The sequence below is a fragment of the Asterias amurensis genome, chromosome 4 (assembly GCF_032118995.1).
Source record: "Asterias amurensis chromosome 4, ASM3211899v1".
NCBI classification, from domain to species: Eukaryota; Metazoa; Echinodermata; class Asteroidea; order Forcipulatida; family Asteriidae; genus Asterias; species Asterias amurensis.
The window spans coordinates 27914397-27926930 of record NC_092651.1 but is presented as its reverse complement, the minus strand read 5'-3'; the positions used below and the strand labels follow the sequence as shown (position 1 = coordinate 27926930).

Below are 12534 nucleotides of genomic sequence, written 5' to 3'. Positions count from 1 at the left end.
CTCGGACAAACAAGCTCCTCATGTGCTGCATGTGTCTAGCTTTAGTCAGGTCCCTAAAATAAAGGTTTGTATGGATTAGAGCTTCGATTAAGGTTGTCTGGTTGCAAGACTGACAGTCACGCGTTTTTAATAAGTCTGGCCTCCTGACTCCTGTATCGTACATTTCAACGAATACGCTCATTCCTTGAAAGCGAACCATGATTTACACGGTTTTGGGTGGGGGTGGGTGTTGTGGGCAGCCTTTTTTATGCTGGGTGGTGCAGTTTGTACGATCGATGCACTAGTAGCACAGTCTCAACAAGATCTGTTTTGCTCGACATTTTGTTTTGTGGTTAAATTTCTTTGACTATGGTAAGTTTTCACAGCGAAATATTACTGTAGGCCTATAGATTTGTTTTTAGTTGGGGGTTGGGGAGATAGAAATGAGGACCTAATGTTTTGAAGAAGCAGACGACGCAGGTTTGAATTATATCTTTGCCAGGTCCGCTGACTGTATAGTGTATTTTTGTGTGTGCAGATATTGACATCGCAGGACTACATAATTAACAAGGGGACCATGGAGCAATAAAGATAATTATAGAGTACTGAGTCTAGTGGACTTCATATTGAATGAAAAAGTGGTGGCGCCATAATGAAACTTTAGACAAAATACAAAAGACAGAACACACAAAAATAAAATGATGAAACAATAACAGGCAGACAAACGAATGGAGTGGACATAACATAATTTATTCTAAAGACATCAGACGGACATTCAAAACATACAAGTGAAAAGCACAGAATTTATTTCCAAATTCCATATAATATTTTTCTTGTGTGTCTCTGAAGGGGAAGCAATGTACTGTGATAGGTGGATGTGGTTTCCTTGGACGTCATCTTGTAGAAGGTTTACTGGAGAAAGGATATACAGTCAATGTTTTCGACATCAAAGTTACATATGAAGATAACCGTGTCAAATTCTTTGTGGGGAATCTGTGCTCCAAGAAGGTTTGTGTATTCATAGGTTTTGGTTTTTTTCCACATTTCTAATCATACATTACAACATTGCAAGGTGCTAACATAATTTGAAAATTCAAAAACCTGACTCGAAATCAACCATCTAAACACACACAACTTCGTGTGACCCGGTGTTTTTTCTTTCATTATTATCTCGTAAATTCGATGACCAATTGAGCTCAAATTTTCACAGGTTTGTTATCTTATGCATAAATTGAGATACACCAACTGTGAAGGCTAGTTTTTGACAATTACTAATAGTGTCCACTGCCTTTAAATATTTCTGTTTGTTCAAGTGCATTTAGAACTTTCTTGGTAGATGCCTGTATGATGATATGAAAGACTAGTTTATGAATCTTTCTTTTGTTTCCATTATGCATCCAATAGACTGGGAATAAATTGTTTTACCAGATGCCTGAGGACTTTCCGTGACATGTACTAAAGTTCCCTATTTGTTCGTTTCTAGTGTCACAGGAAAATGAACAATGTTTGCATTTTACAGAAGTTTTTCGTATAGGTAATTAGTACACTCACTGTTTGTTGCCTACAGTGCCAGGCAGCTGAGTTAAGGATTCATTGAAGTTTCTAATGAATAGTTATTGATCACAAGGAATTGAAACGCATTTGTTAATTTCCTGCAGGAGCTTCTTCCATCCTTTGAGGGATCAGAAGTCGTCTTCAACTGTGCCTCTCCTCCTCCTTCAAGTAATAATAAGTAAGAGATTTTGTGGATCTGAAATAAGGAAAGCATTTTCATATTATGTTGTCAAAACAATTTCATAAAGAAAGGCTTCAGCTTATTATTTGTAGCTGTGGACATGAATAAAAGCGATTGTTGTGAGGGAAAAGAATGTTTCTTTTAGATAATAAATAAATGATTGAACACAGTTTTTTTTACATTACACATTACAGGTCTGCCTGTTAGTTTGTTTTTGTTATAATATTTTTGTTTAAAATTTAAATAACTTAAGATTTGGTGATTAAACCAGGCATTTAAGATTAATTTAGTAATATTTTTGTTTACCAGGGAGTTGTTTTACAATGTCAACTTCAATGGTACGAAGAACATAATTGCAACCTGCAAGGAAGCTGGTGTTAAGGTAGTGTAACAAGAAATTTTAACTATTTCATCTTGCAAATGGGGAGGTTACTCGAACAAAACTTTAAGAAAAAGTTACAAAAAAGTGCTTTAAGCATCAGAAGAATTTGAAAGTGGATCATAATCAGGGCCACAAATAAGCTGACCACAGTAAAGTGTTTTTTTCTTGTGGTTTGTTCACCTCTGTGAAACCTAATGCAATTTTTAAAGTCAAACTAAATGTTAACTACTATATTCAATTTGCATATCGTTTTGCTGGCCATATTCCTTGACTTTACAGTTTTACCAATCAGATTTTAAGGGGCCAAAACTTGTGGATCTTTGACTTTTAGCAACACAAACAAACTTTGACTGTGATATGGCCACTGTAGTATCTGTAACAGCATGGCGTGGACCTACATGCACATGATGACCTTTGACATATTATTTACAATAGACTAGCTATAAGTCGCTTGTAAAGCCAACATTTACCTTGCATCTTAATGATTTGCATTGAATCAACAGAAACTAGTGCTAACCAGCAGCGCCAGCGTAAGTTATGAAGGCAAAGACATTAAGAATGGCAGTGAGGAATTACCATATGCCGGTCAACCCATAGATTACTACACAGAAACTAAAATCCTACAGGAAAAGGTTTGTACCAGCATATTTTACCATTTCAATTCCGTTTTGATTTTACAATGATTTGTTACTGACAAGTTCTTCCTTCTATACAATTCATTTGTTCTGAGACCTACCAGCATGTTTAGACTTCCTGTCTACATATGCATATACTTATTTTATTGAGATATTTTTGACAAACCCTTTTCTTTCAATCAAAGTCCACACTTGTAAGATAAAAATAAATTGTTGATCTTTCCTCCCATATAGCACTGATTAAATAAATGTAAATGATATTATAAATAAACCCTCAGATTACTTTGTTAAACCCATTAGCCTTTTTGAGGTATGGCGGACACAATAGGAGTACTCAAGTATACCGTTTGATTTGGGTGTACAAGTTTACCCAAACCTAATATTGTCATAGCATTGTGTCTGCCATATCGCAAAAAGGCCTTTTGAGGTCATGTATTCAAAATTACCAGTACTTCACCAACTTTTGATTCTGACATAGTCTCGTAGGAGACCTTCTGTTCCACAAAGACTACCAACTGCACTACTCTCCAAAGGTGCAAAAGAGGTCCATAAGGAAACTTCCCATTTTGTCACTTTCCACCACTCGCTTCCTCCCCATTCATAAAATAACCAGCTCTAACATATTCTTCACACATCAGATCGACTGTAACTTACTGTACAGGAGGAACCCGTAGTTACCTACAGACACCCACCAAGTCTCAGGGATCTCATTGATTGGGCAAAAGTCCCTCCCATTAATGATACTTTTACCCCCTCCCACCCTTTGCCAAAGGGAACTTTCAGGTGTTCCAAGACTTCCACATGCCAGTGATGTTTGAAGTTTTGCATTATACATAATAGTGTCAAGTTGCGAAGCCTTGAGGGCCTTTTCCAACTGATTTATTCAAAATTTGCATTATTCATGACTTGTATGCAAATAAGTAAAGTGCTGAACGATTAACCAATAAAAATGCAGACTTGCCCTATGCTAGTTTCACCACTACACAAGCCAACCTTTTCAGCAGCAGCTCACAACATCATCGACACTCCAAGGTGCACACATCCAGCCAATAGTCGATTCCCATGCTTCACTTGAGCTCGGATCTTAAGGTATTTGAGAGGTTAGCCACAAAACATTTCCATGAATTTACTTTGATTAATTTTGTAGTTTTCTTTTGTTGGTTTAGGTCGTCCTAGAAGCAAATAGTGCAGACTTTCACACTGTTGCCATCAGACCTCATGGCATCTTTGGACCTAGAGATCCCCAGCTTGTACCAACTCTGGTTGAGACAGCTAAAGCTGGCAAGATGAAGTTCATGATTGGGTGAGAATTCCAAAGTTAAAGTTAAATTTGATTCTTTGCATTGCAGAGACATATTTTACAACCAATCCTTTTGGGTACAATATTGTACCAATAACAACAGTTGCTTCTTATATAAACACAAAATATCCATCACTCAGTGACATTCAAGGCACTTCAACAATTATTTTCCAGCAAGGTATGACAGACTACTTTGATCTATGAGACCTACTCCTTGAATATAGCATCATGTAATGGTTTACAAGGTACTGTGGGGGAATATGCAGCCAATCAAACCAGGAACATTGAGGCGAATCCCCTCTGTGATTATGTGCATTTAGTTCTTTTATGGGTGTTACACACACACACACACACGGGGCAATTGCTTTACATCCTATCCTAAGGACGAAGCATCATGGTTAAATGTCTTGCTTATGGACGCAGGTGTCATGGCTCATCAGAAACACCAAAGTTTGAGTCCGATGCTCTTAATCGCTAGGCCACAAAAGCTCTTATGGTTGAGGTGGTGGCCTTAAAACAGCTAGATGTCTATTCCCAAGAGTTTCATTAAAACATTGCTTGATACGTATACTAGGTATGACTTTAAATGTACATTTTCTATTTGTTCTCAGAGATGGCAGCAACCTAGTTGATTTTACATATGTTAAGAATGTTGTACATGGACATATCTTGGCTGCAGAGAAGCTCGGCAAAGAATCAGTAGTGTGTGGAAAGGTTGGTTAAGTGAATTTGTGATTACTTTAAGGAAAGACACAATTCCCTCAATGGATGAACATAAAGACATTCGTTGAATGAGATGACTTTGTAACATAGACATAGAAGTTAGACACAAAGCTTTGAAAACAGACTGTACAAATCTTACAGATACACTGCATAAATAATAATTGTGCTAAATTTACAGTAAAAATCAGGCCTGATATTCTTCCTACTAAGTCTGATTTCCGATGTTTTGCCCCTTGAAAAATCTGAAAAGTTGTGATTAAATAGCCTGGAAAGTCTATTTAAGCCTGCACCATGTGTTAATGTATATCGGCCCATGTACTCGATTAAAAAAAAATCCTACTCTTTTCCAAGGGCCAAATATCATGCATATAATGTTTATACTTTCCTTTCTATTTTGCCAACAGTCTTATCACATCACCAATGATGACCCCATTCCTTTCTGGGACTTCATGAGCCTCATCTTAATTGGTCTGAACTACCAGCCTCCTAAATACCATCTCCCCTATGCTCTCATCTACTACCTGGCTGTCTTCCTTCAACTTCTTGTCTGGATCCTCAGCCCTCTAGTGACCTTAAAGATGACCTTTACCCCCATGAGGGTAGCGCTAGCCGGAACATACCATTATTACAGCAGTGAGAGAGCCAAGAAAGACATGGGGTATAAACCTTTAGTGGGACTTGGGGAGGCAATCCAGAAGACAGTTGAAAGTTACCCTCATTTAAAAAACACAAAGAATTAACAACCATAGGTGCAAATAATTAAGAAAGGTTTTAATCTACTCTTTTTAATACAATCATTGTGTTTCATCAAATCTATGCAGCCTGGTCTGTACACTGTGCCATGGGCCACTTTATAATGCACTTCATTATTATTGTTTTGTTTATCGAAAAGTAAATCAATTCACATATTATAACAAACTGCAAACATTTCATTACATTAGGTGCTAGGGGTCAGGCGGCGGTCTGTGTGCATTTACAGTTCTTCTTTTGATATGACAAAAAGAAATGCACTTTAAAACAGTCCACAAAATCTCTGGCAGAACCTTGCAGCATTATTCAAAGTTTCTCAAAAACACATCTGCCTACTTTGATGAATTTTCTATAGGTTGGAAGGTGTTTTACACCAGGGACTTTTACTGATGTGCTTGTATTGTAAAGTACAGTTCATATGAAAAGCAAACACTGAATTTGTTGCTTAAAAAAAAGAGAAACTGATGTTTTCTTTCAAAACAAAATGGCAAGTTTGCAAAAGACTTGAATTGCACTGTGCATGAGGCCTGTATAAACCCTAAGACAAATTTTGAGTCAAATTTGTGAGTACATTTGATAATTAAGAGTAAATGATATTTTTACAGAATTTTCAAAGCCTTGAACACTTTAATGCCTTCCATTAACTGGCTTACATTTATATTACAAAATTGCTGGTTTATTTATTTAATAAAAATCAACATAAAATAATTATACTTTCGGTGTGCTCTTCTAAGAAATGAATAAAAACAAGTATTGCAATACAGATAAGGATTTTGAATTGTGGTTTCTTTTTTTAATGAAAAAGTGTAATAAAAACACCATGTTTCTGCCCATGCAGCTTGTATAAAATAGATTGGATTAACTTGAGACTTCCACAAAAGACAATTTCCTGAGTAACATTAAAGTAAGATTTGGTCTAGGTTGAAAGAGTTACATTTCACAGTAAAAGTAACCGCAATAAGAACTAAAATTTGTGAAGGTTATACACTACGTCTCAGAATTGGGTGGGTGTGTTGCCGAGACGGCCCGGTCTTTATATTGGCTATTTTTATTCACATCACCGTGTGACCAAAGGGTCAATTAATTGCATGAAAATTTTCAAGATAAAAAAAATTAAAATCCAATGGTGAACAATAATAATGGGAAAAATAAAATAGCCAGTGAAAATATATGCGAGCCAAAAACAGGGAAATTACACACATTTTTATACACTTTGGCTTGTGAGGTCGTGAGCCTTGAGATGGAGTGAGCCTTGAGATAGAGTGATCCCTGTGTCTTGAAGCAAACTATACCGAGATGGTACATCAGATGTGGTCACTGGTCACTAGTCACTTGCTTGTGATTATAAATCAAGGTACCGCCATCGATTTGGAAAGTGCGATCAGATAGTACCTTTAAGGAACCTCGTAATAGTTTTACCAGAGTCAAAAGATGACGTTGGAATCCATGCAAATAAAGCCATCAATTAACCTCTCAATGCAGCTGTATAAGACTTATTCTATCTTTCCTTACACGTCTGGTTGACTTTTATACCGCTGTAAACTCATATTTTGCAATGAGTTTTCTGAAATAAAACCAAACTATTGGATAGGAGTCTTTCATGACTGGTTCATGTTATCGGTGCTTTGACAGCGATTGAGATATCAATCTACAAGCTCGGAATTCCTGTTGTTGCCTCTGGTGATGAAAGTGATTTGTCAACTAGTAGTTCAGCAGCCCTTCATGCGATTCTATACCGCCTCAATGACCGCTCAGCACATCCGGCAACCTACGGGAATAACGAATCAGACAACCTTGAAGAAACTGAGCTGGAAACCAAGCAACGGAAGTGTCTCCTCCGAGAGCAACATCCTATTGGCCTGAGAGAGCTTCTTAGGAGCAAGGTGTGAATGATGTCTTCTTTTCCACTGCGGGAATATTATTGCCAATCTGGCTACTTTCTCAAGATAGATCCGAATGGTGAGGTGGGCGGTGCTGATCGGTCGGGCCATAAACACGGTAAGATCATTGGCATTGCCATCTATGGTAAGATGCACGGTTTGCTCTTACATCTTTTCACATTTTAAAGGCAGTGGAAACTTTTAGTAATTATTGTTAAATACCAGTATTCTCATATTGGTGTATCCCAACGTATATACATGAAACAACTAATGTGAAAACTTGGACTGAATTGGTCATCAAAGTTGCAAGAGAATAGTGAAAGAAAACAACCTTAATTGTTGCACATTAATTTGTGTGCTTTCAAATGCATAAAAGTGACTTCAGTGCCGGAATTTACCTCTTCCTCAAAACTATAAGTTAATTGAGACTGAAGCCGTTTGTCACAATGCTGTTACCATCAACAGCTCCCCATTGCTCATTATCAAGTAAGTTTGCTAACAATGATTTTTTAGTATTTACCACTCAGTCTCCAGTGGTGGTGCCAAAAGCCCGCCAAAAGATTCATCAGGCGGTACCAAGAACGCCATTTGCGCCTGCCTCCTTCTTCCAAATAAGTTACAAACTGTACTTGCTTGAATCAAAATAATTGCAATGACTCTGAATGTTTGTTCTATTCTAGCTGTATTTGAGGTGCAGACGATGCGTTTTGGAGTTGTCACATTAAAGGCTGTACACTCGGGAATGTTCCTGTCAATCGATGATACGGGAAAAGTACACGGCAAGGTAGATTTTAATGACAGTGTAAAATTAAATTCTGGGTTGTAGCGAGTACAAAAATACGATCAAGTTGCAAACCCTTTGGGCAGGACGAGCGAATTCAACGAAAACTGGCAATGCAAAAGTTACTACCTCCCCATAGAAAAAATGTATTTTATCCCATGACATTATAGATACGGTTGTTTGCATAATTTGGGAAAATACATTATAACAATAAAGTCTTTGTTAGACCCAATATTATTGCCGATTTTTATTGAATTTGTTATTACTACGGCATGTTCTTCTTTCCGTTATATAAAATGGCCCAATAGATTACAAATTCGTAGTAACAGATATTGTTATTCATTGTCATATACTATAATCTGTCACTCACCTTAGAATCTATAAATAACATAACAAGCTTTCTTTTCAGAGCTCACTGGAGAACTGGTACAATGATGACGTCATGTAATGACGTTTACATGATAATATAATTATCCTTTTCATGTTCATGGTTCTTCTTATTTTATCATTTAAGGCACTGGACACTATTGGTAACTACTCAAAATAATCATTAGCATAAAACCTCACTTGGTAAAGAGTTATGGTGAGCTGTTGGTAGTATAAAACATTGTGACAAAAAGTAACATAGTTTTTGAGTAAGAAGTAGTTTTCCCACGATTTTTATTTCGAGACCTCAGAATTAGAGTTTTAGGTCTCGAAATCAAGCATCTGAAAGCACACAACTTCGAAGGGTGTTTTTTCTTTCAGTTTATCTCGCAACTTCGACGATCATGACAAGAGTTCAAATTTTCACAGGTTTGTTATTTTGTGCAATTGTTGAGATACACGGGTGGGCACGCAACTCTTGGGGAGAGCGTTCATTTAAAGTCGCAGCAGCAACGATATAGAATGGTCTTCCACATTACGTCCGGGCGGGCAGCTATCACAACTGATACATTCAAATCAGCACTCAAAACACATCTGTTCAACATCCACAATTAATAATCATTGCCTTTGATATGACTATAACTTTTGTTAAGATATCGCGAGCAGTGCACCTGGAGCTAAGCTGACTAGGGTGCAGGATTTTTTTTAGCAAGCGCCATGAGCGCCTGCATTGGCGCTATACAAGACTTTGATTATTATTAAGATAGTTCTTCGACACCAGTGCCCAGTGCCTTTAAGCTTTTTCTTCCATTCTGTACATGATGATTTGGTCATAACTATAGTTTAAAATAATGCAATCATGTTTTGCAGCCAGTGCTGAACCGTACGACACTGCTCGTGATTCTATGTAGAACTGGAATCCAAAGTATTTGTGTTATTTTTTAACCCTGTCTAATTATCACTCACCGGGCAATCATTCATCGATAGCTTATAGTGTACACACCAACTCGATACCACTGTCACGACAAATATTTTCCGTGCGTAAATTATGCTGGCATGCCATTAAGACACTTTATCTCAGTGATGCAATTCATTTTTCACCAAATCATTATTTGGGGACGCGAAACCAAAAAGTGAAACGTCAAAAAGGGGGGGGGGGGGCGCTTTAAGGAAAGTCGAACCATGAAGCATTCGATCTCAGTCCAGAGAGATGAGATCATTCTGAGCCCCACCCCTCTGCTACGGCACCACCGGTCAATGCCAAAGTTGCAACTTATAATTATAGGTACGAGGGAGGAAAGAGATAAGCGAATGAATGTATAGTGAATAGTGATCTTGCGTAGCCCTGCCTGGAAAGTGCAAGTCGAGTGGTAGTAGGGAGGGTGAGGAGACTTTTTCCTTGCCCCAATATGCAGTGTTCATGTCGCAATGTTCACGATAGTAAAATGGTAACTGCATCAGATAAATATTTCCCATCAACAATCTGTAAGATGTTTATCCAAGATGCCAAGTTAAGAGGTTCCAAAAAAAGAAAAACTCCGCATGTTTCGGTGCGTGCCAAGAATTTGATAAGCCAAAGTTACAATGAACATACGATACCAGATGACGCGTTGCACTGGGTTTTATTACCGAATTACGTGCCTCAATTCACTGTATAATTTGACATCATGTTTTTTACATCAACGAATCACAACGTTTTCTTCACTCGATATGGTGACATTTCTCAACCTCTCACACAAGCTCAAATATAAAAGTTTACATTTTGTGAAATATTAAACTTTTTAACATTTTAACATTATTATTGGTAATGATGTTACTTTTCTTATAAAGCTGGAAATATATAAAAACATCGTTTACAAGTCCCCTTCAAATTCAAACATTTTGGGGGAATCCCCGGCTAGCTGCATGCGGTCACAAGCCTGTGCAAAATATGAGCGTGGGATGGGATGGGTGTGGTCGGAAAGGCAAAGTATAGGTTTTCTCGGTCAATTTCGGAAAATGAGCAGCCAATTTAACAACCAGCTTTTCTATTTGGCACGAAATTGAATGCTACTGAAAAGGGTCATTCGATTTCGTTTTAAGACTAGTCAAATGTACTTTTACGTTATTCGATTTAACAAAATAATCATTCAATTTAACAATTCATCATAGCAGCATTCAAATTCACAGACGCTTCTTGAGGTGTGTGTCACGAAAAAGAATGACGATACGCTAAATTGAACAGAGTGCTAAAGGAATTTGACTCGACTCAAAATGAAATTCAGGGCCGAATTCTGAATTTGAAACGCAGTAACAACTGGAGAGGCAAAACAGTTTTAATTCGAACGCATGAAAATGAAATTGATTGCTCATTTGCCGAATTTGACCGAGAAAACCTATAATAGTGTCATTCTAAGGTCCTGATAAATCAATGTACTGTTGTTTGATTATTGTTCAATCTTCAACCCAACAGACCCAGTGTGACGAATCTTGTGAGTTTTTGGAGAAGTTAGACCCAACTGGTTATTACTTGGTCTTCCAGCCTTGCCGTTTCTCAGCCGAAAGGTGGCACTTAGCCCTCGGCCGTGAAGGGCAGAGCAGACCCGCACATAAGATCAGAGACGACCAGAAGAGTGCTTGGTTCCTTGCCCGTGCAATTGGAGGGGAGCATGGCACGGAGGACGATGGTGGGATTGAGATTAGTCAGGAAATGCTCAAAGAACTTGGATTTACAGCTGCCACTGGTCTCCAGAAATAAATGAACTTCGGGAATAATTTTATAAAGACTAGGCCACCGAAACACAATAATTTTTCTTGTCAGTCAGTTTATTATCTCATATCAACAAAGGATGCACATTACGAAGAGCGCAACTTATGACGATGCTTATCGAGTGTTTTTTTTATTTTCTAAGAAGGAAAAGTTCACGAAGGAATGAAATGCTTGAAGGAATAAAATATACAATAGTGATTATAATGTTGGTCAGTCATATAGCAAGAAGTTGCATGAATGACAAGCTGTAGCTGTAGGCCTTTAGACATCTACCAAAAACTTTGTCACGGTAACATTTTAAACTTACCAGTTTCCGTTCGCGTGACCCTTATACTGAGAGCGACTCAAAAAGGGTCTAACCACCCTGGACCATAAATCCGGGTAAATTTTGACCCGGGAGTTGAGTAGAAACCATGGAGCTTTATATCTATATCTATATGGTAGAAACCAGCAAGCAAAAGGCATGGGCGGGAGCTTTTTTTTTATTTTTACACCCGTCATACGTAAAATGCCTAGGCTATTTAAAATCGTGGAAGTTTTGGGACACGAAAATGTTATTTGCTGGCGTCCACATACATTTTATGTTATTCCATTTTCATGGACCAACCCTATTTTGTTAGATACCAAAACAAACTATTAATTGTTTTAAAACAACCAAATCGTCTCAAAGACCAATACCCACCCACAAAAAAAAAAAAAAAAAAAAAAAAAAAAAAAACCCACACAACAACACCAAAAAGTAAAGGGGAACTTGTTTTTGCTGTACATAATGAACATGCTGCATCCCGATTTATGTTGATCTATGGTGCATGTAATTTATAATAAGTGTTGAAAATCCCTTCGTTAAAGATGTTTCACATAATAATAACGAATCGACAGATTTGTGTTTTTTCTCTATAGCCTAATGGTATAAGGTCACATTACTGTATTATATATAACTTGATTGTTATCAGGCTTATTTATTCATTTGTAGCACGAGGAGGGTACATTAAACAAATAATTATGGCAAGAAAAAGAATGTCGGTAGTTTTTGTTTGTAGGCAATTTCCTTCACAAAGCATGATTGTGATTAAATTGACCAGGTCATTGCCTGCCTCTTTGGATGGATGGGGATTTCACATAAAACGAAACGGGTATAGACGTGCAGTGTGCGGAGATGGGTTCCGGGTCGTGCAAGCTGCAGACATACAGATTAGATCCTTCTTTGGATCATACAAAATTACCCCCCCCCCAATATTATTTACTTTATACAAG

At 37.6% G+C, this 12534-nt stretch overlaps 2 protein-coding genes across 2 annotated transcripts; both read left to right on the top strand.

Annotated features, from left to right (window-relative positions):
• Nucleotides 1-211: 211 nt before the first annotated feature.
• Nucleotides 212-6261, top strand: LOC139936016 (sterol-4-alpha-carboxylate 3-dehydrogenase, decarboxylating-like). The gene is made up of 8 exons (XM_071930714.1): nt 212-351; nt 829-987; nt 1638-1711; nt 2024-2096; nt 2600-2728; nt 3898-4034; nt 4643-4745; nt 5159-6261. Exons 1-8 carry the CDS (start codon nt 349-351, stop codon nt 5492-5494), a joined length of 1014 nt encoding a protein of 337 aa, XP_071786815.1. The 5' UTR covers nt 212-348; the 3' UTR covers nt 5495-6261.
• A 1001-nt stretch (nt 6262-7262) lies between these two features.
• LOC139936348 (fibroblast growth factor 2-like) lies at nt 7263-12019 on the top strand. Its single transcript, XM_071931150.1, has 3 exons — nt 7263-7502; nt 8065-8168; nt 10984-12019. The coding sequence occupies exons 1-3, from the start codon at nt 7394-7396 to the stop codon at nt 11266-11268; spliced, it is 498 nt and encodes a 165-aa protein (XP_071787251.1). The 5' UTR covers nt 7263-7393; the 3' UTR covers nt 11269-12019.
• Nucleotides 12020-12534: the final 515 nt, after the last annotated feature.

Coding starts and splice junctions, on each gene's coding strand:
- LOC139936016 (XM_071930714.1), top strand. Junction 2,097..2,599: donor GCAAGGAAGCTGGTGTTAAG/GTAGTGTAACAA, acceptor TTGAATCAACAG/AAACTAGTGCTAACCAGCAG. Junction 2,729..3,897: donor CTAAAATCCTACAGGAAAAG/GTTTGTACCAGC, acceptor TTGTTGGTTTAG/GTCGTCCTAGAAGCAAATAG.
- LOC139936348 (XM_071931150.1), top strand. CDS start 7,394: ATGATGTCTTCTTTTCCACTGCGGGAATATTATTGCCAATCTGGCTAC. Junction 7,503..8,064: donor TCGGTCGGGCCATAAACACG/GTAAGATCATTG, acceptor GTTCTATTCTAG/CTGTATTTGAGGTGCAGACG. Junction 8,169..10,983: donor CGGGAAAAGTACACGGCAAG/GTAGATTTTAAT, acceptor TCAACCCAACAG/ACCCAGTGTGACGAATCTTG.